This window comes from Terrapene carolina, unplaced genomic scaffold, assembly GCF_002925995.2.
Source record: "Terrapene carolina triunguis isolate 2854851 unplaced genomic scaffold, T_m_triunguis-2.0 Scaffold131, whole genome shotgun sequence".
Lineage (NCBI taxonomy): Eukaryota > Metazoa > Chordata > Testudines > Emydidae > Terrapene > Terrapene triunguis.
In genome coordinates, this window is record NW_020664482.1 from 14,211,080 (window position 1) to 14,236,075 (window position 24,996).

Here is a 24,996-nt window from a genome sequence, read left to right on the forward strand (position 1 = left end):
ATTTAGTCCCATTAAGCATCTGATGCTTCCTCAGAGCTTTTGGTTGCTACTGGATATACAATTATTATTTGTTTGTATTACTGTAGCACCTAGGAGCCCTGGTCACATACCCAGGACCCCATTGTGTTAGGCATTATACAAATACAGTACCATGGTGGTTCAGGTTCATTGCTTTGAGCTTGTGGAATACCTTCATTCAGATCTACTTTTGAATCAGGATCACCTGTGCAGCAACAGATACGTTATCCCCCATGCTTAAAAGAAAGAAGCATATGGTAGCGGTGCCAGTTCATTATTCTTTTTCTTCAGTAAAGAGAAAAACCTTACAAGCTAAATCAGTTTCCCTAGCTATGCCGACCTCCTCAGAAATACATGAATCTTGTCCTAGGACGCCGCCGCCCCCCCAAACATACACGCACACCCAGGGAAAATGTCTTGTCCCTTTCAGCTTATCACTTCTTGGAAAGATCTCAAATCCATATTTTAATCTGTAATCTGGCCACAATCAACCTGACACCTTTCCTTGCCCTTCCCCTCCCAAGGAATGGTTCAGGGAACCTAGAGAGTGTTATTGACGCTCTCAGTTCCAACCTTTCAGACCTCAAGATCATCCTGTCTTGCTCACGGATTATGATAGGGAATTCTCTACTGGGTACTGGCAGGACTGAGAGTTACTGCCATGGACAATATGGCGATATTCGTCTTTTCATAAATGTTGACCTGAATGTAAAAGGGCTAAGAAAAGGCAGGTGCAAAGGGATCTTTCTCCCGAAAGGGTTCAGCGGAAGTGTCCTGTACTGGTACTGTCCCGTCTGATTCCCTCATTCCTGCCAGCACCAAGTGAACAGGTTTCTTTACTTGTCACAGACATGCAATCTGAAGAACTAGAAGGGCTATTAAATTTCTGGAAGTAGATATGGATCTGGATGTTTAAAATTCACCAGATGACATCCTGGGTTTGTCATCTTCCTCCCCTTCAGAAGAGAGCTCCAAATACATGAACGTGTAGAACAGATTGCTACTACCTTTAACTTCCCCATAGTAATCTTAGAGGAAACTATGCATCTGGTTTTTGATATTCTGGGCTCACCCTCTAGGAAGGAATTAAGATTACCTGGCCAGTTTTAGATGGTTTATTACAGCTGGTAAAAATGCCTGATTATATCCATCAACTGGACTGGCAATTTCTAAAAAATTAGATAAGTTTATACCAGCTTCTTCTACGAGTGATTGCTCCTGTGTATTCCACAGTAGGTGTGCGTGCTTGCCACGTGCACCGGTGCCGGAAGTTTTTCCCTTAGCAGTACCCATACTGGGGGAGCACCACTGCGACCCCTGGAGTGGCGCCTGTATATTGCGCTATATGGGAAGCTACGGGCTCCCCCCACCCTCAGTTCCTTCTTGCCGCCAGTGAAGGTAGTCAGAACTTTTGTGCTCCAGCTCTACTGCAGCCCTTCTTCTCGACCTTAGTGGTACAGTCGTTAGAGCGGGCTCGGGGCATGCCCCGTGCCCCAGGCTTCAAGTCGTGCGACTCCTGCCACCGTTCTATGCCCAGGAGCGACCCTCACGCTGACTGCTTTCGCTGCCTGGATGAGACTCACATAAGCAACCGTTGCAAGATCTGTAGGTCGTTCAAGCCAAGAACCAAGAAGGAGAGAGACTTCAGACGTGGAGCTCTCCTGATGGAGTCAGCACTGACTCTGACGCCGGTGCGCAGATCGAACTCGGCACCGGCCGCCGCGTCGTCAGTACTTAGCAAGGCCCCTTCGACCAGTCGGCGCCGTTCTCCCTCCAAAAAGCAAGAGAAGGGCTCAGCCTCCCAACGCTGCAGCGATAAAGACAAGGGGGAGGCTGGTCCCGTGCTGGGCAGCCCTCGATCCCCCCCTGGGCTCTAAGGCTCCGACTCGTGTGGAGCGGAGCAGCCCGGTACCGTCGACCCAGGCATCTCCACCGGTACAGATGCTGTTGACGCCGGAGGCAGTGCAGGCTGCGAAAGACATTGTCTCTGCCCGTCCCAAGCTCGCAAACGGGTACAGGCCCTAGGTCGCGGGGCAAGCCCCGTTTGGGTGCCCACCAGACCTCTCCAAGCAGCCGCAGTTCCCGCTCCGAAGGTTGATCCCCGCACCGCTCGGTGTGCAGCAGCCGCTCTTCGGACAGCTCCCGGCCACCCTCGACGCCGGCCAGGCCGTCAGGGCCGCTGTCAGGATGGGAGTCGCAGGGACCCTCCACGCCCCTTGCCAGCGAGCGGAGGCACCGGGAACGCTCACCTGCTAGGTGTGGGTACTGGAGCTGCTCTCGATGGGACAGACATCGCCATTCCAGGTCCTGCTCGTCAAGGTGCCACGCCAGAGACTCCCCTCGGCGTCAAGGCACCGGGCTTTGCGTCACCGCCACGCGTACCGAAGCAGTTCGTCGCGTGGGTACTGTTCGTCGTCGTCGAGATCCCAGTCCCGAGGGAGACGACGCCACAGACGCCGCTCCTACCGCTTCCGCAGCACCGAGCGTTCTTCGGCGACCTTGGCCTCGGCATGTGTCCACCCACCCTTGGCATATGCCGTCCCGTCGGGGCACATACTGCCATCCCGTGCTCAGCCGAACCAGTGGCAAGGGACTCCGTGGCAAGGACAGTGGTTCCAGTGGGCACCGTGGCCATCAGTGCCAGCCCAAGTGGAGGCCCGTTCGGTCGCTGGAGCGCCCCGGACTCCATTGGCCTCCTCCAGCAGCCTACAAGACAAATCGGCGGGCCATGAGTTGGCAGACACGTGCCGGGACTCTGACCTCGGTATCGACGCCCCGGCACCAACTGAGGTGCCCGGCTCCGTACGGCCATCTCCCCGGTACCAGACGACACCATAGCGGTGCCTCCGCCTTCGGTCCCACAGGAGGACTTCAGGGCGCACCAGGACCTGCTAAAGCGGGTGGCTTCCAACCTACAGCTGCAGGCCGAGGAGATGGAGGGTCCATCCGATTCCCTCTTTAATGTCCTGTCTCCCTTGGCACTGGGTCGCGTGGCCCTGCCTCTGCACCAGGGTATTGCCAACATTTCAAACTCCCTGTGGCAAACCCCCGTCTCCTTGGCCCCAATCTCGAAAAAGGCCGAGAGGAAATACTTTGTGCCGACAAAGGACCATGAATACCTGTATTCACACCCGGCACCCAACTCGCTCGTCGTGGAATCGGTAAACCACAGAGAGCGTCAGGGCCAGCCCGCACCCACCCCAAAAAATAAAGACGCCAGGAGACTGGACTCCTTGGCAGAAAATTTTATTCGTCAGCTAGCTTCCAGCTTCGTGTAGCCAACCACCAGCCCTTACTGAGCAGGTACTACTTCAACCTGTGGGAGTCCCTGCCTAAATTTGAGCCCCTCCTCCCGGACTGGGACAGGAAGGACTTTAAGGCTCTGATAGAAGAGGGGTTGGCGGCGGACGCCGTGGCCCACTTGATGGCTTCCGCGATCACCATGCGCAGGGCGTCGTGGGTCTTGTTGTCCGGGCTGTCGACGGAAGCACAATCGCTGATGCAGGACCTCCCGTTCGATGGCAAGGCGCTCTTCGTGGACCAGACGGACGTCAGGCTGCATAGGATGAAGGATTCCCCCAGCACCTTGCAGACCTTGGGCCTCTATGTCCCCCCAGCTAAGGACAAGGCCAAATCGCTTCCGGCGGCTCAACCTGCGAGGAACAGATATGAGCCCCCGTACAAAAGGCCCAGAGACCAGAAGCGTCAGTCTCAGAGGCAGTCCCGCTCTGCCCCACAGCCCAGTCCCTCTAAGGGCAAGAGGCAAGGGAAGAGGCGGTTTTGACTATCTGCAGGGGGACACTGAGCCTGTTGCCAGGGAGACCCCCCGATTAATAAAGTTTGTGTTCGGCAACCGATTGTTTGCCTTCTTCAGGACGTGGTCCCACATTACTTCGGACCAATGGGTCCTCAGTACTATCTCCAAGGGCTACGTGTTGCAGTTCACCTCACCCCCGCCAAATCACCCGCCATCCACGACCATATCCGTTCTCTTCTACTTCATTTTGAAGGAAGCAATAGCACCCTATTCAGCTTCAGCAGAGACCCAAACCTTACAAACCATGAGCTAAAGAAAGATCTGTTGCATCATCTTTCTCTTCACCATCCACTCAGCCTCAGGTTTAAGGTGACACACGAAAAATCAAGACTAGTTTTAAGCCTACTAGCTACCTCCTATTCTCTCCCCCCCCCCCCTTTTTTTTTTTTTTTTTTTTTTTTTGTAAAGATACTTGGATAGATGGATCTTGGAGGTTGTCCAGCCGGGGTTACTCCATTCCGTTCAACACTGTCTCTCTTCCCAAATCTTCCCTCTCTCTTTAGGGGTCCTTCTCATGAGAAGTTCACTACTAGAGTGAAATTCCCATAGAGGAAATCCCCAAAGACTTTCTGGGAAGGGAATTTATTCGAGGTACTTTCTGATCCCAAAGAAAGCTGAAGGTAGCTGGTCTTTTCTCAACCTCAACGCTTTCATCAGAAAGTTCAAAATACACATGCTTCACCTAGTCTCAATTATGCAGCCTCTTTATCCAGCCAAGATTGAATTGAGGCTCTCAATTTATAGGATATTTTCACATCTCAATCTGACCTTTGCATTAAAAATACACATGGTTTGTTGTGGGAGGAAATCATTACCAATACAAGGTTCTTCTGTTTTTCCTGTCTGTAGCATCTTGAGTATTCACAAAATGTTTTTCAGCAGTAGTAGTGCATTTAAGACATCAGAATTTCCATGTCTCATCAGGGTATCCTCACAGGAGGTTGTAGCAAAAGCTCTGTCACAAATATGCACTAGGGTTCAAGATAAACCGGAAAAAATTACACACACCACCAGATCAGACCTTTTATTGGGGCAATCTGGATTCTCAAAAAAGCAGAGATTTTCTTCCAGAAGAAAAGCATTTTAAAAATTGGGTTGCAGCAATAAAATTATTGTAGGAGGACTCATGTCAAATAGTAACATTCTTCAAGATGGGCTTTGGCCACGTATGTGGCTCTGTTTGCCTATCTAGAGATGAGGCTTCTGCAGCCCTGGCTATCAAAACATTGTATGCCAAATACAGACATCATGATTATGAAATTGACACTACCCTAGGGTTGTGTTCCTGACTCTCATATGGTGGACTTAAACTTCAATGTGTCCTCAAAGGAGTTGTATTCAGTTCCTAAACTCTCCAGTTGCAGGCAAGGAGAATATACTAGCAGATTAGTATGAATGGTCATTCTGGAGTGAATGACTTCTCCCTGTGGGGATGTCAGGACATAGACTTATTCGCAACAAGAGGCAGCTCTAAATGTCAGAGGTTTTGCTCCAGATCAGGAGCAGACCATCAGTCTCTGATGCATTTCTTCTAGATGGGGAGTAGGTCTCCTGTGTTCTCTTCCTCACCTCCATTTCCCCTAATTCAAAGAGTTCTAGGTAAAAATCGAACAATATAAAGCCAACGTTAACCTGATTGCTCCAGCTTGGGCAAAACAGTGGTTCTTAGAACTATTTCAGCTATCACAAGGAGTTTTATCTGTCTGTCTCTGCAATTCCATTCCTATTGACCGAGCAAAAAGGTCAACTCAGACTCTATTCCCTTAACAGTAAAAGCCACAGGAACCTCACAGATCTGGTACTGTACTGTTAAGAAAAGGTACAGTAGATTCAGTTGAACTCCAAGAACCAGACAACTCACTTGTGTTATCATAAGTAAAAAAGATTCTCTTTGTGGGAAACAAACAATATCATAAACTCAGCTTCAACTCCTGACCAGTCAATACTGGGATACTGCATTTGAAATTCTTGGGACTCACTGATTGGTAAAAGTATTTATCACAGCCATCTCAACTCATCATAGTTCAGTCAAGCAAAAGATTGTATTTAGCCATGATGTAGATTCTTGAAGTTGTTGATGAATGTTTACCTTTCATTTAGAGTATTCACACCTATATGGCACCTCAATCTAGTAGTTACTCATCTCATGAAACTTCCCTTCAGACTCCTGTCTGTTCTCTCAAGACAGCCTTTATTGTAACTATTAATCTGCTAGAAGAGTGAGTGAGAGACAGGCTTTCATAACTGACACACCCTCCCATGTTGTTTTGCAATGGTGGTGTAGCCATGTTGCTCCCAGGAAATCAGAGACAAGGTGGATGAGGTAATATCTTTTATTGGATCAGCTTTTGTGGGTGAAAGAGAGAAGCTTTTGAGCTACACAGAGTTCTCTTTCAGGACTGTTTCAGATCTGAAGACGACCTGTGTGTATCTTGAAAGCTTGTCTCTTCCACCCACAGAAGCTGGTCCAATGAAAGATAATACCTCATCCACCTTGTCTCTCTGACACCCTCCTATGCCCTCTTATGGTATTTCACAAAGATAAAGTGATCCTACTTCCACACCCAAATTTTTTCCTGGTGGTAACAGAATTTCATCTTAACCAGTTTGTAAACTTACTAGTATTTTTTCCTAGATCTCACTCTCATTCAGGAGAAGTAAGCTACATGCCTGGGATGTTATGATAGCATTAGCTTTCTATTTGAGTAGATCTCAGGAATACAGGAAATCACCTAAACTGTCTCTCTCTTATGGAGAAAAAGAGTGACGGTCAGGCTGTTGTATATTAATGTATTTCTAAATGGTCTTAGACTCTGTATTGAAGAATGTTATAAACACACATCTGTTACTCTTCCATAAGGGCTTAGAGCACACTTGATTAGAGTAAAGGCCAGTTCCATGTCCAGCCTTAGATATATTCCAGATTAAAAACCTGTTGAGCTGCTATTTGGAGCTCTATTCATACTTTCACAAAACATTATTTCTTAGAACTGGTATCTATATCAGATGCACAGTTTGGTGAAGCAGAATTACAATCTGTTTAACTAGGCCTCCTTTCACACTATCTGGAGGGAGGAGTACTGTTTGCAAGACTGCGAAGAATGCAAATGTGCAGAGGTCACTTGAAGAAGAAATGAAGAATACTCACCTGTAATCATAGGTTCTCATGATGGACTCTGCACATTCACACTGCCTACCTACCTTCCCCTCTTCCTTGGAATCCTAATTTCAACTTTGAACCTGAGAATGCAGTAGAAAGAACTGAGACAACCAGTACACCTTGTCACCTTTTATAGCCCTACTCTCTGAACATTTGGAGCTGCAAGGGAAGGAGAGGCAGGGAGTGTGAGGGTGCCCCAATGACTGCTGCTGTCAGAATGTTCCACAGGTCCAAGCTGCACTGCCAGCTCATCCCAAGACTCCTAACGCGAAGAGGTCATCTTGTAGAATTCCAGTTATAGGTGAATAACTCTAAAGTTCTGTTTACTGTCACATCTACATACCCACATGCAAAAATAATTAAATGCCAAAAATAATAGATTTTTGGGGAGAGGGGAAATAGGAAAATTACAAAATCTGCCACTCCTGTGACACAAGTGTAGCCTTATTTATACTAGAAAAACAAAAACAGCATACCAAATTTACAGCACAGATCACATGACTCTGTTGCATCATTTCCCCAACTTTATATATTTTTGGTCTGATCCTGTGAGGTGCTGAGCATCTTCAGTTTCTCTTCATATCAATAAGAGTTGAGGGCTCTCTGCACCTCACAGAGTCATAAGCCCTTGGCTTACAAACTTTGAAGTAAAAACCTTGTTGCTTGATGTCTAAGGAATCCTGTGCTATATGAAAAAGTGACAAGTTGCAATTATGATCTGTTTTCTTTTTAATTTCAGCTTTAACTGATAGACAGGAAAGTGCACTGATTGAAATAATGCTGTGTACAATTCGACAAGCAGCAGAATGCCATCCACCTGTGGGAAGAGGAACAGGGAAAAGGGTATGACCTATAACTTTGAAACAACATATATTGTTCAGCGAGAAATTCTGTTAAATTCTGCCTTTTTATTGTTTTTTCTGTTGTTTTTCTGTCTTTTATAGCCCTGATTTTTTGACTGTACTGGATAAGAGTGTAAAATAGTTTAGTCCCAAAACCTATTTAAAAAACAAAGTCAGTTTTTAGTTATAAAAACTTCCTTACATCAATAATGTAGGTGCTGACAGCAAAAGAGAAGAAAACACAGCTGGATGACAGGACAAGAATTACGGAGCTTTTTGCGGTGGCACTTCCTCAGTTATTAGCAAAAGTAAGTTTAATTCCATTTGGAGGTAGTGGTTGTGTGTTGTCAAAATGTTAGGCACTTGTATATTAGATACTTGTTTAGCTTTTTGTTTTGATCATGTGTTGGTAATAAATAGCTAGGTCTTATAGCTAAGATTATTATTGTAATAACTTCAAAACAAAAATCTTGTAGGACTTAATTATTTTTGTTTATTTGACAGTATTCTGTAGATGCAGAAAAAGTGACCAACTTGTTGCAGCTGCCACAGTATTTTGACTTGGAAATCTATACAACAGGACGATTAGAAAAGGTAAGATAACATAAAATGAAATTAAAGAGGGGGGAAAAATGAACTGAGACCTTGTCCTCACTGAGATTTCAGACATCAGCGCTGCTATGCTGGTGAAAACCACTTGTGTAAATGCTGTTTGCTCTGGTGCATCTACACCAGTGAAGAAAAGGCCTGAGCTTCATGGTCTCCACTGGCTATTTGTCTTAGAGTGTGTCAGAGCCTAAGTTTGCTTTTGAAAGATTTCTTGGCCAAGGTCAGTAGAGGAGAGTCTTTCTACACAGGTGATCATCATGTCAGAGCATCCCAGTTCTGGGCTATCAAGGTTATTACATTTCAGAACAGGTACACCATTTGGGGAGAGATGCTTGTGCTAATCTTAGTTGTAGCTAGTATAATTAGGTTTTAACTTTTGTAAGTACTAAAACTAGTAAAACATAAAACTTGCATTTGAGAAGTGTCAATTGATCTACATAGTTATAAACTTGTTATTATTAGTAAAATTGTTTATGGTATTACAATTTGAGGTGATATATTGACATTTTCTCCGTGCGGTGGTAAAGAGAAAATATACTTGATATGTGTTTATAAATACAGGGGTTGCTCTTAAAAGCTTTTCCATTTTGCTTTTGATGACTAGATATTACCACAATATTGCCTGTATATCATACATTTAATCACAACACAACTAAAAAGTTTTTCTGGTGACCATTATGTACAAATACAAGTATGTGAGAGTGGGAACTAAATGTTGTTATATACACTGTGCAACCATCACCATTAATTCAACTACTATCTAAAATTTTTCTTTTATGTTTTGTATTTAAAAATGTTAATTTTGGTATGTGTTTTAAATTTGTAGTCTTCACTGACCCCCAATTTATTTTTTGTTTTGTATTTTACTGTATTGCTACTATCGCTTTCTCTAGAGAATTGGCAATTTTCTAAAATAGTGTTATGTTCAATATGACACAGTCATGAAAGTAACAAACCAGTCTAAAAATCTTTGCTTTAATAACTAGAATATAATTGGAACTTTGTTTTTACTTTTGTAGCATTTGGATGCCTTATTGCGACAGATCCGGGATATTGTAGAGAAGCACACGGATACGGATGTTTTAGAAGCATGTTCTAAAACATACCATGCGCTCTGTAATGAAGAATTCACAATCTTTAACAGAGTTGACATTGCAAGAAGTCAGTTAATAGATGAGCTGGCAGACAAGTTTAACCGACTTCTGGAAGATTTTCTGCAAGAGGTATATCATGTGCATGATGATCTTTTTTCATATCTTACCATTTTCATTATATCTTGTTGTCTTAATATCTCCAAAGCATACTAAATCCACTCTAATTTACAAAACTTTTAATATAGTAGTCATAGTAATATACCATTTATATATAATATATATAATAATGTTTATATATAATATAATATATATCATTATAGTAATATACCATTTCAAGTCTGGTGAATCCAAGTCTGTTTTGTTCTGATATTAAGTTGGTGGTGATTCTGTTTCCTACCCTTTCAACGTGATGTGGTTCAAAATCTGTTGGTGATTTTTTAAACATAACTTCATAGTTTGTCTCTTTATGCTATTAAATTCACTTGGACCTTCAATTTTTAAACAATCAAGTTGCAAAATTTATATGTGGTGATTAGAGTTACTTAGCTTGTAGATTTTGCTAGTAACACTTTTAATTGGCATCCATACTTTCTATTATGTGGAATTTGTCTTTTTTTACCTGTTTGTTTTTTTAATGAGTTCAGTTATTTATTATTGTATATGTAATCATCAAAGGCACTTGTTGCAGCATTAGGAAGTATTTTTTTGTTTAAACAATCCTATCCCATTGTTGTTCAAATATTAGTAGGAGGTAAACACCAAGGATGAAGATGAATTATGTAGAATGTAAAAAGGACTATCCTGGGAATAGTGGCAGGAAAAACGTAATGACATTAAGACACATCAGGTACTGGAATTGTTTCCCAAGAGAAATGGCAAAGGAACTTCCACATGTGACATCTAAAATGAAAAAGGACAAAGGGTAAAATTTTCAAAACTGCCTGAGTGCCTTTGCTTTAGGAGCCTAAGACTCATTGAAAATCAGTAGGACTTAGATTCCTCTGTCACTTAGGCACCTTTGAAAATTTTACCCAAAATATTAGGGAACAATCCTACATTGGTACAATAATGGACAAGATGGTCTTGTTTATATCTTTACCATCTGTAAGTTCTGTGAATAGGTTCACCTCTATGAGTGACTTTAAGCTTTTATGTTCTTACGATGTTACTAAGATTGATATGGTGTTTGGAATGCTGCATTGAGTCTTTACGTTGTATACTGGCTTTTCTAGACATATAGCAATTGTTTCAGGTTTATATAAGATAGAGTAAAAATCTAATTGGCATTCCATTGTGAATGGTACTTTTAATCAAAACATTGTAATGCAGACTCTTAAGTGAGGTGAGGAGATAGAAAAGAGAGATAAATTAGGGTGAATCAGTCAAGCTCCGCTTATACCAGCTTTCAGGAAGAAGACATCTAAGAACAATGAGCTCTGTGGGGCAGGGACCATGTCTTCCGCTGTGTTGAAGCATCTGGCACAATGGGGCCCTCAATCCAGATGTCTTTTGGGTGCTACCACAATCTAAATTAATAATACTCAGTCTAGTGACTTGATTCAGCACAAAAATGGAACTTTTCTCTCTTTTAACTTTTTGGTGTCAGAAGCTGAAAGATTTTGCTGATGAATAATTTTTAAAGGAGCTTTGTTTTCTGTATCATTGTTGCTTATTCATGTAATTCCTCTATGGCAGATAAGTGTTAGGCACTCTATAAATCCCAGTGTGCATAAGTACCCTTTATTCTTGATATATTTCAGTAGAAACTGAAAGGAACCCCAACTGAAATCTGTCCTGTTAAAGACAGTGTAAGCCATCTTGTAGTATCTAAACAAAAAAGAAACCACAAAAGGTGATTTTTCCAGAACATCATGAAAGATCTGAAAACTTCTTTGCAAATTTCACAAACCAGTTTTATGACTTCCATATCCCACTGACTGTGAATTACCAAGAGGATATTCTCCTCCGCTATCCCACAGTGAATGAGAGCATTAATGCTATAGTTAAACCAAATTTTTCTCAAAAGGGTTTTTTTGCATAATAGAGCTGTTAGTCTTGCCAAGACCCTGCATAGACCTCTGCATGAAAACAAATTCTGCTACAATATTAATTTATTTTATCTGTGTGAAATAACTTCATTCCTACCTCCACACACACAGTCATGGCTCATAGTTGGAAATACTCGTTGATGTTGAACCTAAATGAATTTCTCAATTATTATTTTGGAGGATGGAATTTTCTGCAGCTTGGCTCTGCTCCCTGGGCTTCTGTTTCTGTGATGATCATAGAATATCAGGGTTGGAAGGGACCTCAGGAGGCCATCTAGTCCAACCCCCTGCTCAAAGCAGGACCCAATCCCCAGACAGATTTTTGCCTCAGATCCCTAAATCACCTCCTCAAGGATTGAACTCATAACCCTGGGTTTAGCAGGCCAATGCTCAAACCACTGAGCTATCTCTCCCCCTGATTTTATGATGTTCAGATTCTCCTTCCCAATGTGTGACAAAGAAGGGAAGAGCTTTAGTTGCTCATCTCCCTTGCTCCCTTAGTTCTTAGCTACTGCACCGTACTACAACCTGCCTTACTCACCAGCTATGCTTCTGGCTCCTCCTGCTCCTTGGCTGGAAGTTGAATTCCACCTCAGAATCCCAAACAGCAGTGCCTGCCTCATTGAAACAATGCACAGAACAGGCAGTGAAAACCCAGTTACTGCCTCCTTTGAGAGGGACGATAGAAAGCAAGAGGTGGATCCTGGCACGGCAGGGAGATAAGTCAATATCACTCACAAATGGCAAACTCAGAAAGAAATGCTGAAATCCCAATGGCATCTTGGAAAAATAAATATTGTGGAATCCATTGGGTCCTGATTGAAATGAGTAGAGCATCTACCTCTTAGATATATTGTTTCAGATTGTCTGTGGACTCAGATAGGACATCCTGTGGAAAATCTGTGACCCAGATACTTTTGGGGGTTTGTGGCCCTTCTTCCTCCTGCAAATGCAAGATTATAAAGGTCCAGGGAAGACTAGAGTCCAGGCTCCAGTCTGAGCCCAGAAGTCTACACAGCAATGAAACAGCCCTGCAGCCCAAGCCCTGTGAGCCCGAGTTGTCACAAGCCAGGAACGGATTTTTCTTGGCTGTGCAGACATACCTGAAGAAAACAAAGCCCTTCTCTTCCTCAAAGAATGACAAGCTCTCCACCCTCTAAGTAATTGAAGGAAGAATTGGACTTCAGTGGGGAAGATAGTTTGTTTTATTATTATTATTCCTGGACTCTTATCCAAATCGGTATATCCTGTCCTTTACAGTCTTAGAAATAAAGATTTTTTCTTTTGCAGCATGTGTAGCTCCATGTAGATGCTCCCTAACTTGGCTACAAACACAGTGCAAATTGCAGACCAAAATGTGCTGGGAATTCACAGAAATGATTAAAGGTCTCTAGACCTCTGTCCTCTTTGTGATGCTGCTCTTGACATAACTCTGTTCACATTGTATTGTTAGTTGTTGGTAGAAGGATTTTGTGGGTCTGGGCTTCAGAAACAGAAGATATATCTATATCCTGCTTGGTGCAGGCCCTCTCTGATGGCATCAAGTTGTATGAGGAAGACCTAGGATGTTGCCATGAAGGAATCCTCAGATCTTTGTAAGTTTGAGCTTCTTCAGGATAGGAGGGAGAAACACCATCCCCCATGGTCGTTTCATAATAGATTTAGGTATTCTGTTCTGGGCCCTCTTTCCAGAAGCACCCTCCCTTCTCCAGGCAAGCAGAAATGAAGAATTGCTGGCTCAACCCCACCAATCATAGGAGACTGAAAATCTGGTCTAGATTAGTACACTCATGACTGGCTTTTGAGTATTGTTAACAAGGACTTGTGCCATTGCATTTGTCTCTCCTTCTCTTCTCTACTACATGTATTCTTACAGTACTAGGGATCACCCTCAGGGATCCCTACAGAAATAGAAATTGGCAGTTAAAGTGGTAATGATATTTAGCATTTATAGAACCTTCCATCTGATGATCTCAAATCACTTTACAAGACATGGTAGGGTGAATTTCTATAAATCTAAAATTAAGCAATTACTTCAAATCTGTTTTGCAAAATAGAAAAAAATTGTTGCCATTCTAAAATGATTGCAACACCTCTGCAAGGTCAGTAAGTATTGTAACCATATTTCAAAAGATGAAACAGAAGTGCATTGTTAAATGAACTGACCAAGGCTACAAAGGAAGCGCAAGGAATCAAGTCTCCAAGTTTGTTGCCTTAGCCAGAAGATCTTTCATCTTTATGGTCTCCCATGTACAAACTCTCCTCAGAAATAGCCCGGTTGACTGCTACCACAAAAAAATAATAAACAGCATGACACTTGGGAATTTCCAAAAATAATCCAAGACACTTAGCAGGATTCTGCCATGTGACTCAGCTAGCTGAATTGAAACTGAACCCAGATTACGTTATAGTAGTTTATACGAATAACAAAGAACCAATTCTGTAACTTAGTGTGTGTTGAAGTCCTTTGATTTGTTGTCACTTAGTTTGGATAGTATTTTTAGTATGTTCATACTCGATCCCTAACTTGTAAGGTTCTCTCCCTTGTTTATGGAATTAATTTGTTATAATTTAGCTTTTAAATATCTAAAGGAGATTTCTTCTAGTGAAAATTTTAAACATTTATATATATCCTCTTCACAGGTGAATCAGATTGCCAGAATAGTCTTTCCCCAGATACTCATAGTGATGAGCATATATTGCCTGCTGGTCAGCCATTTTATTCAAGAAACTTCAATTGCTGTCTTCCCCAGGCCCTCTTTTTGAAAATTTCTGACAGCAGTAGGAACAACCTAATTGTTAAAATTAAGTTGATAGTGAAATGTACCCCAGTGACTAATTAATAGTAATTAACGTCTTAAGTACACATAGCCACATGGGCGATATGTTATGTTTGAGTTGTCAGGGTACTCTTGGGGAGACAGGAGAGAAGTAGGGGGGCAGGGAGAAGTTTGGATGTAAGGTATAAGTCAGGGAAAGAATATCTGTAAGGTTTCCTACCTATCTCTTTTGTTTTGGTTTAGAGTTGAGCCTGAACATATTCCTAAAGGGTTTACTAGGCTACGTTGAAGTTTTCCATATTTCTTTGGCTAGGTGGAAAAAGAATTGTTTTATGACTGAGGTACTTGCCATATCAGTACTGACCAATGGTCCATCTAGTCCAGTATCTGTTGTGTGACAGTGGCCTCTGCTGGATTCTATGGAGAAACTTGAATCACCTTCAGAATACACCTGCCCGATAGTGCTATGCTATGTATGCCATATAGAAGATTTCTACCTGATCTTAGCTCTGGTGAGCAATTTATCTGAAATGTGAGGATAGATAGTTCTCATGACTTAGTCTCGCTAGTGTTTTGTATCTTGTTGTAATGCCACTTTTCGTAACAGATATGAATTACTCCAAAATGTGTTGATGCATTCATACTAGTTCATTTAACACACTTTTTACTGCAACTCTTACAACAAAATAATTGTGTAATAGGGTGAGGAACCTGATGAAGATGATGCTTATCAAGTCTTGTCTACGTTAAAGAGAATCACTGCTTTTCACAAGTAAGTAGAATCTCAGCCTGAATATCTTGATTTTTCATATTTGCAACATACTATAGTTTCTTATATTATTAAATTGACCATGTTAAACGTTGTGAGAAACTTATTTTTTGTTCAGTTTAAATTCGGAACTGTGCATGACATTGGCAAATCTTGAATAGAAGACTATTGTAAATACAAAAACATTTATACAAAAATATACTTATGATTTAAACTGAGCTCTCTCTGGTTTCTTTACTAGGACAGTTAAAAGCATAGAGTAGTTATTAAATACCAAATTCCAGAATTAGTGTAATAAAATATAGCCATTTGATGTGTTACAACACTGTTTCATTTCTGCTTTCTCCAGTGCTCATGACTTGTCAAGGTGGGACTTGTTTGGTTGCAACTACAAATTATTGAAAACTGGTATTGAAAATGGAGACATGCCAGAACAGGTATTTAAAATATGCATATATAAGTATAACAGTGAATGTACTTTGTTACTGTTTATATTGGGATTTTTTTCATCTAACTTTTTTTTTCTTAATCACAGATTGTAATTCATGCACTGCAGTGTACTCATTATGTAATCCTTTGGCAATTAGCAAAAATTACTGAAAGCAGCTCCACAAAGGTATGTCATGCTCAAGCGGTAAGTCCAATTGAATGTATAATCTTTATAGAATTGTGAGAGTCTGCTAATTTCCCACTGTAATCTGTATCACCTCTAGGATCACCCCCATCTACCCTCAATTTTTTGGGCTGGTTGAAACTTTTGAAATTACGATGAAAAATGACTTTTTTTTTACACATTTTAATAAATTTTTTTACACATCTGAATTCCTTCCGCCTTCACTTTTGCCTTCCCACTATTTAAAATATAACATTGGGTCTGTGTAAATAAACAAGCTGTAGAACTTTAAAGATCTAATTTAAGGTAACAGTAGCAAAGCAACTCAGTTGCAAATTAGCTACTCTGTCACTGTGATACATATCAGAATAAAATTCTTAATACAGAGTAGTGAACCAACTGTACAAAATATAGTATAATCAAGGCTCTTTGTGCTCTTCAGGAACTGGATCTAAATTGTGCACAAGCCCTGAGGTATCTGTGGTAATTCATTTAAATGAAGAGGTTTTTATGTATTAAATTTCATAAAACAATCTGCAGTATCCTGCAATTTTTCTGTATTGCTAAATACTAAACATTATAAAAGTTAGTAAACGATGAACAAAACACAAGCTATAATGAAAAAATACATAGAAACGATATTAAGGTTGCAATGGCAAGCATGTAAAAGGTAGGGCATATTGCTTGAGCTCAAGAACAAGTTAAACCTGAGCTGGCACCAGTAACAAGTTATTTTTTGTGGGCTACCCATTCAAATGGGGCATGTAACGCACTGAATGCGTGGGTTTTACATATTTCTCTGTTATAGGGAGCCACCTTTCAAGTGTCCAAGGTCTACTAGAGTTTAGTCACCTGTTTAGGCTCCACCATTTGGGCCTCACATCAGGTTTTTGTTCACTGGTGACAGCAGCACAGACCTCCTTACCACTTGGGTTAAAGGAATAACTACTTTAGCCTACAGCAGTAGTAATCTGTTATCCTCTATAGACCAGCCACCAGAGGGGAGTAAATATTTAAAACTGAAACAGCAGATTTACATATGCATTTATAAACTGTGTACTAAGGGCATGGATCTGGCAGATTCTTTTTGAAAGGCAGAATAATTGAGTGGATGAGATTTAAGTCTGCCATATTAGAGGCCTGAGTTTTCTTCCCGGTTCTATCAGAAGTGTCCTGTACAACCTCTCAGTTACTCTTTCTCTGAAATAATGCTGCTGCTTGCCTCTCTCCTAGGCTAGAGACGTTTAGCCTTATTGATAATTCTATGCACTTCATAACCTTTATGACTGACCACCTGTGAGCTTGAGGTGAGACTAGAACTTGTGGTCTCCAGCTCCTAGCCCAATTAACCTTCCTGTAGCCCAAAGGATAGTAGGAGGAGGATTAATTTTACCTGTGTCCTGTCAGAAGGTTCATTTTTGTGGAGGTCTCTCCCCTAGATAACTGGAGAGGTATTAATTGGCCACTTCACTTTGAATGGTCCTGTGAAATATGTGTAAACTGCTTATAGTAGTAGGCTGTTCCACCTTGTATTTAGCTGTGACATTCTGCATACATTTCCTTGACCTGAAGATCTCTATGTAAGCTTGAAAGCTTCTCTCTCACCAACAGAAGCTGGTCCAGTAAAAGACCTCACTCACCTTGTCTCTCTAACTTCAGAATTATTTTCTTTACCATGGTGACTTTTTTTTTTTTTTTTTTTTTTAAGGAATATCTGTTCAAAGGAACTTAGGTGTTAGTCTTGGGAGGATAAATTAGTGAGTTGATGATGCAGCCATATGCACAAAATTCATTCAGTTTTAGCTAGGCTTACCTAATTTTCTGGAGTGCTTTCACAATTGGAAGTCTGTGAACCTGAACGCAACCCCTCCCTCATAGAGTTAAAAAACGAAAAGCGGCAGGGAAGTTTTGCTTGCATTTTTCAAATACTGTCAGGGGGAAGGGAAAGGAGAGCTCCCATTCATCCACTCATAGGAGCTCTTTAACCAAAACAAAAAGAGGAGAGAAATCACAGCTTCCATCTTCAAACTTGAGAGCTTTTCTCTGCTCCTTGAGCATATCTTAAACTCAGTCCCCTAAATATGTTTCCTCCAAGTATATCGGGGTGATGACGTATTCAGTCTACTACAACATGCCTCTGTCAAGTTCATATGGTCTGGAATTTTCAAAGGCACCTGAGAGTTAAACACCTAGCTCCCATTTCAATCTATAGAATATTTATTCTTCAATATAAATTTAAAAAGTGTTAAACTGTATTTAATTTCTATTTAAAATGTTTTATTTTTAAAGGAGGACCTTCTACGTTTAAAGAAACAGATGAGGGTATTCTGTCAAATCTGTCAGCACTACCTGACCAACGTAAACACTGCTGTTAAAGAGCAGGTTAGTGACTATTCTGAGCCTTACTCTTTTATAACAGTGATTTGATGCTTTTAAACGAGAAGTAATTATTTTAGCATTGCCTGCATGGGTATGTGATATGTGCAGCTTGCTGGATGCTCAAGTTCAGTGAATAGCAGTGTCCAGTAGTGCTGCGCATGTATTCTGCCTCATTCCCCCTTGGACTATATAAAAGAGGTTTGTTTGCCCAACTACAGCTCATTTCCTTCAGACAGCCATAGGCAGCAAGAAAGAACTTTCAGGAAATACTGTTACTTCATAGATATAATATAGTTCTTTGTTTATATTTAGGAATAGCAGTTATTAGATTGTAATCGAAATAAAATGCCCAGTAGGTTAAAAATTCTGTGTTGTCAGCTGTGGACATAGTTACAGTTGAAGCAGAGTCTGTTGGTTTCTGGGTGTGTCCCATCTTGTGATAATCCAATGTCTGTTTCTGACAAACATACTTAGGACCTTTTCCGTCAAGGATTGTGGGACATATTCTTAATTTTTGCTCTTTGTGCTAGTCAGTCACCAGCTATCTATGTAGAGACCAGAAAGGTCCATTAGAAAGAAACACCTCTTATAGATGGATATAAAGACATTATTTTCTGGCACTAATTTGCTTGAGGAGTCTGTACTGAGATCCTAATCTCATTCTGTTGATTCAGGATCTGGTAGTTTGTGAGGCTTGGGTGCTAGATCAGCTCATGTGTTTGGATCTGATGCCAGGGCGCCTTTAAACAACTCTTTAGGAGTTGGATTCAGTTGCCTTGATGCTTTCTGTTCTGTTGACTTTGGCATTGGTCACTGGTCGAGTTCCTCCAGAATAATCTTTCTGTACTTACTTGGAATTTGGTTTTGTCATCTCCTATCTTGGCACCTTCACCAATGGGGCATGAGAGTGTTTCCACAAATAACAGATGACACCACCTTCATCCTCAGAAGACTGGAAGGATGAAGATGCCACTGATACTCCTGTCCCAGAAGGTCGTCATTTCTCCTCATCTTCACCAGACAATTCTGTGGCCCTCTTGACAGCACAGAGGAGAGAGTCTTCCTGTTCTCAGTTCTGGTTCCCTGTGCCACAGTGATCCCTGCCAACTGAGGTTGGATGAAGTCCCGAGGGGAAAGAGGGAGGACAGAGACTGGAAGGGATTGGACTGAGATTGTATTGACCCCATTGTGCTAGGCGCTGTACAAACACAGAACAGAAAAACAGTCCCTGTCCTGAGGAACAGATGGCTTTTTCTCCCCTGTTGTGTAAATATCCAGGCAAACAGAGAAAGTAACCAAAGCATGTCTCTTTTGTGACTGTTAAGGGAAAATAGTGAAATTGTGTATAGAAAAATGCTGTGAAATGGACAATAAACAAACAAAAGGACAAAGGAAAAATATGTAGAGAAAATAGTTCACCTGTAGTGAGAGCCGTGTGAAAATCTTTTTATTTACAATATTTCAGGTGCTGTGTGGGGTTTTGTTGTAGTTTTGTTTTATCCCTCCTGGCTGCGAAAGGAGGGTTGAGTCCTGTCCCTGAGGAGTGGGGACAGTCAGGTCCTGCCCTCTGTGTTGAGAGGCCCTGGAGTGTTTAAACCAGGTTCTGCCAGTGTTGTAGGTAGCTCTGTAGGGGAGGAGGAGGTCATAATGACAGAGGGGCAGTTGGACCAAACCCACGCAGCACTGTGACCCTTTCAGCAGGTTGCAATGCCTGGAGCAGGAAGCCACCATGAAGGGGTGAATGTGTTCTGTTTCATTTCATTTCATTAGTTGCTTTTTGTTTTATTCTTTGTTTTCATTTTATTTTGTGGTGTTTTCCGTTTGCAAAAAATGCGGGGCTCTATCTCGAGCATTCTTTATTGTATGAACGTTAAGTATGAAATTTTCAGACTTTACTGTGTTGTTTTATTTTTGAGTGGAGGACCCTTTATATTTTCCCAGTTATCTTGCTTCTTTTAAAAAATATTCCATGATACCTTTCAGACAGAACTTGAGACATCAGAATTTCGCATGTTAAATCCTATAAATATTTCAATTTGTAATAGACTTCATCTTGAGTGCGCCCTTATTAAGGGTCAGATCCCAATCAGGGCCGGCTCTGGGTTTTTTGCCGCGGGGGGAGGGAGGGGGAGGGGGGAGGGGGCCCCCCTCAAGGTGCCGCCCCAAGCACAAGCTTGGTGGGCTGGTGCCTGGAGCCGCCCCTGATCCCAATTCAGCAAGCGCACACATGAGTTTATTCACATGGGTAGTCTCATTGCATCCAGTTGGACTACTCCATGTGAGTAAAGTTACTAATGTTTCTTTAGGATCATGCTTTGAATGTAAAATATTTTCTGCATTGGGACTGTAAGTACCTTTTTTGTTGATGTTTAACTTCCAGTTTATTTAAAATACAGTTTCTGATGAAAGAGCAGAAGTATAAGAAATTCAATATAGGAAATCTTTTTTTTATTTTTTTTTTAATATAGGCTTTCACTATTCTGTGTGATGTCTTGATGATCTTCAGCCATCAGATTATGTCAGGAGGACGTGACATGTTAGAGCCACTTGTTTACACTCCTGATTCTTCATTACAGTCTGAACTGCTCAGCTTTATTCTAGATCATGTCTTCATTGACCAGGATGATGACAGCAATAGTGCAGGTATATGTGTGTGTCTGTGTGTGTGGATATAGATATAGATATATATATATAAATAAAAAGTCAGGTGTTTTCACTGTGTTCACTTTGCCTTCTAACTTGTGCACTTGCGTGTGCTCGCTGTCCTGTGTCCATGCTCTTATGCACTCTTGCGTATATGCAAACACAAAAGTATATGAACATAGAGGCAGCCATTTGAAGCTATTCATGATTTTGGGTTGTTGGAAGTAGTCTTGGGGGAGACAGATTTGGATTGGTAGACAGAAGATGGGGGAAATGACCAAAGGAACATGATAAATAATTTATCACATGGATATATTTCTAACGTGCATGTATGTGCTAAGTAAATAAAAGCAACTTAAGTCAACATATTGTAATTATTTAGGAAGCATCTTGGTTTTGTTTGATAACTTACGTTATCATAAGTATTTGAAGAGTAATGCTGTGTATAGAGAGAAATTGTTTAGGGTGATACAAAAATATTTTCACTCTTTAATATAAGAGTGGAAACATTTAGACTGAATATTTGCAGAGGAGTGGGGGAGATTCAGGCAGACTTATTAGGCTGTAGAGTAGTCTCCCAGGGAAGTAGTAGAAGTTCCATCACTAGGGATGTTTAAAAATAGACTAGAAACACTAGAAAACGTACTGTGGGGAACAATCCAGAATTGGCAAGCAGAGCCATGAGGTTTCTTCCAACTCTTACTTTTTAAAACACATATATATAAAAGTAAGAAAAAATCCTGTAAAATGAATTTATCTTTTTGTCCAAATAAAGGGCTTCAACTTGCTGCTGTTGAAGTCAGTAGTAAAATTCCCACTGACTTTGATGGTGCAGGGTTAGGCCAAAAATTATTTATAAATCTTAAAATTTTAATATACAGCCCCCCCCCCCCCAAAAAAAATAAACCAAAAACCCACAACACAAACACCTTGTGTGTGAGCTGTTTTACTTACTTAGGAGTCTGAAAGGTTTACTGGTTAGAGCAAAAGAGTCTAGAAACCAGAGTATTTTAGATTCTAACCTGATAGTTGCAAGCTTACTCTGTGACCTTGGGTAGCAAGTTAGTTAACCTATGTGATTTAGTTACCCCATGTATTAAAACCACATTGTTAATCTTGGTACTGAACTTCTTTACAGTTTTGCTTGTGAGTTTCTATTTTTGCTTTTCTTGACTGCACTCGAAGTAAATACTACTTAGTCAATATTTCACAAAGCCAATGATTAGTTAATAAGGGTGTAAAGTGAAATGGGACTTGATAACAGCATGCGATAACAAGGGTGTAGGGCATTTCACATTTACATCTGGTTCAGATTAGTCCCAGCAAGAGAGAGACTTAAAAATAAGTTACAATAAAATGGTGGTGTAGAGATTACAAAGAAAGTGTCAGTCACACAAATCTTTACTAGAATTGGCATCGTTGTTGATTGTCTCTAAAAAGACATAGGATTTGCGTGTGTCTAGGGAATGTTCACTTAGAGGCTCGCTTAGAGGCGTTTCTCCCATGACAGGGTTGGTGTATTATAAGATTTGGTCAGAATGTAACTGTTTATGTAAACATCAAAAAGAGACACTTTTTCATTACCAAAAAGTAGAAAATAAATTGTAGTAATAAGGCTGCTTTTAGCAAACATTAAAAATGTATTAGTTTAGCCAAATATTGCCACACAACATTGAAATTAATAGTTTGTCACAGTAATCTGGCTGCTTTATTGTTAGGAAATACACTTATGGTAAAGTAACATCTTCCATTCAATGATCTCAAAGTACTTTAGAAGCCTTATTTAAACCTTATAACACTCCTTTGGAATAGGTACTAGTCCCATTTTTCAGACGGGTGAAGTCATTTGTCTCAAGGTAACAGTGAGTTCCTGGGAAAGCTAACAGAATTCTTGAGCCTTGACTCCTGGTGTTTTGCTATAACACTTCTTCATATAGAAGTAGAAGGCTAAAATGTAAAGTGTTCAGCCACTTGAGTAAGTAAATGACCTGAATAATAAAAAACAACAAAAGTCCTAAGTAGTTTAATGCTTTGTATACCTTCCAGATGGACAGCAGGATGATGAAGCTAGCAAGATTGAAGCATTGCACAAAAGAAGAAATTTGCTTGCAGCTTTTTGTAAACTTATTGTATATACTGTGGTTGAAATGAATACTGCTGCAGATATTTTCAAGCAATATATGAAGGTAAATTTGAAGATTTTGTATAATAGTGAAACATTAAAAATACTGCAGTATAACAAAAATTGTATTTGTAATTAAACCTTGTGGGGGCCCGTTTCTTTGATTATGTGAAAGATATATTTTAAATCCAATATAAACAGGTAGTTGTTCCCCATGTTTCCATATGGAAAATTGCAAAGACAACATTATTGTGTCAGAGTAACACGTTTTATTGTGTAAAATTATTCCCACAGCTGATCTTTAACACTTTTAATAGATTTATTTCCCATCCTGATATATGGTACTTTTGATTTCTTGTTTGAGTATGGGAAGGTAGCTGGCTTTTTTTAACCTCGTTACTGTACATGAATAAAAATCAACTGAATGATGGCTAATTCCAAATGAAAATGAAATTCTTTTTGATACACAAGATCTTTTAGAGTTTTGTAGGAGGGAAAAATCATCCATGGAACAGAGATTCCCAACAAATAGAAATTTTACTCATTACACATAGATTACTGCTTTAGTTCAATAAATAATACCCTCTGTTCCTGGGATCCAAAGCCATACCTGCTAATCCTGAGCCTTCTGTCTGTGAACATAAAACGTCTTTGCTCCGTAGCTGTACAAAAAATGCATTAACTATTCCATCCTGTTCCCCCCTCTGACCTATGGCTACACTACAGAGCTTACAGCTGTAGCACGGCTAGTGCAGATGCCCTAAACCAGAGACTCTTAACCTTTGCAGACTACTCTACCCCCTTCAGGAGCCTGATTTGTATAAACAAGTCAGTGGTTCTCAACCAGGGCTACATGTACCTTGGGGGTACACAGAGGTCGTCCAGGGACTATATCAACTCATCTAGATATTTGCCTAGTTTTACAATAGGCTAACAAAAAAAGCACTAGCAAAGTCAGTACAAAGGAAAATTTCATACTGACAATGACTTGTTTATATTGCTCTATATACTATACAGTGAAATGTAAGTACAATACTTATATTCCAATTTATTTACTTTATAATTATATGGAAAAAATGAGAAAGTAATCAATTTTTCAGTAATAGTGTGCTGTGACACTTTGGATTTTTTATGTCTGATTTTGTAAGTTAGTGGTTTTTAAGTGAGGTATAATGTACGGAAGACCTATCAGACTCCTGAAAGGGGTACAGTAGTCTGGAAAGGTTGAAAGCCACTGATCTAGATAAGTTGATGTACCCTCTGGAAGACCTCTGCGTAACCTCAAAGGTACACATACCCCTGATTGAGAACCACTGCTCTAAGCTGATGGAAGGGAGCTCTCCCGTTGACTTAATTACTCCAGCCCCCACAAGCAGCAATAGCAGTGTCGGCAGGATAAGCTCTCCCACCAACGTAATGCTGTCCACACTGGCACGTAGGTCGGTGTAACTTTCATCACTCACAGGGTGGATTATTCACATCCCTGAGGCACATAAATTATACCAACTTAAGCTGTAGTGTGTACTTTGCTTGAGTGTACAGCTTTTTTTTTTTTTTTTTTAAACCATAGTGACAGAGGTTCTCTCCTAATTGTTTTAACGTGCTTTCTGGCTAACTAAGGAGTAAATATAGGTTCTTGATTCAATTTTAAATACTTTTAAGGAACAATGGCGGAGATTTTATTATATTTATTAATTAAAGAAGGCAGCTATGGAGGCCAGGTAGCCCTCCTGTGGAAGTTGAGGAAGGAATACCCCCTTTGCCACAAAGAAAATGGACTTTCCCCACCACTGTCACCAGAATTACGAGAACAAGCTCTCCTCCCAAGAAAGGCAGTGCTACTAATCCTTGTGTATTTATTAAGTATGGCTGCCTGTCAACCATGAAGCTAAATACAGTAACTCCTCACTTAACCTTGTAGTTATGTTCCAGAAAAATGTGACATTAAGTGAAACGTTGTTAAGTGAATCCAATTTCCCCATAAGAATGAATGTAAATAGGGGGGTTAGGTTCCAGGGAATTTTTTTATTTTTTATTTTTTTTTTTTTTGCCATACAGTACAGTACTATAGTTGGGAGGTGCCCCCGCCTTACCCCACACAG

General features: G+C 40.7%; 1 protein-coding gene across 4 annotated transcripts in view; it reads left to right on the forward strand.

Moving 5' to 3' along the window:
- Window positions 1-24,996, forward strand: part of STAG2 (stromal antigen 2) — a 178,014-nt gene that overhangs the window by 125,800 nt on the left and 27,218 nt on the right. For all 4 annotated transcript variants that reach the window (XM_024195504.2, XM_024195523.2, XM_024195514.2 and 1 more), the window contains exons 16-25: window positions 7,735-7,838; window positions 8,053-8,145; window positions 8,342-8,431; window positions 9,466-9,669; window positions 15,070-15,140; window positions 15,487-15,574; window positions 15,673-15,753; window positions 18,040-18,132; window positions 20,598-20,772; window positions 22,819-22,958. In XM_024195504.2, the coding sequence (XP_024051272.1) occupies window positions 7,735-7,838; window positions 8,053-8,145; window positions 8,342-8,431; window positions 9,466-9,669; window positions 15,070-15,140; window positions 15,487-15,574; window positions 15,673-15,753; window positions 18,040-18,132; window positions 20,598-20,772; window positions 22,819-22,958 (1,139 nt within the window). The remainder of the gene's footprint in view (window positions 1-7,734; window positions 7,839-8,052; window positions 8,146-8,341; window positions 8,432-9,465; window positions 9,670-15,069; window positions 15,141-15,486; window positions 15,575-15,672; window positions 15,754-18,039; window positions 18,133-20,597; window positions 20,773-22,818; window positions 22,959-24,996) is intronic.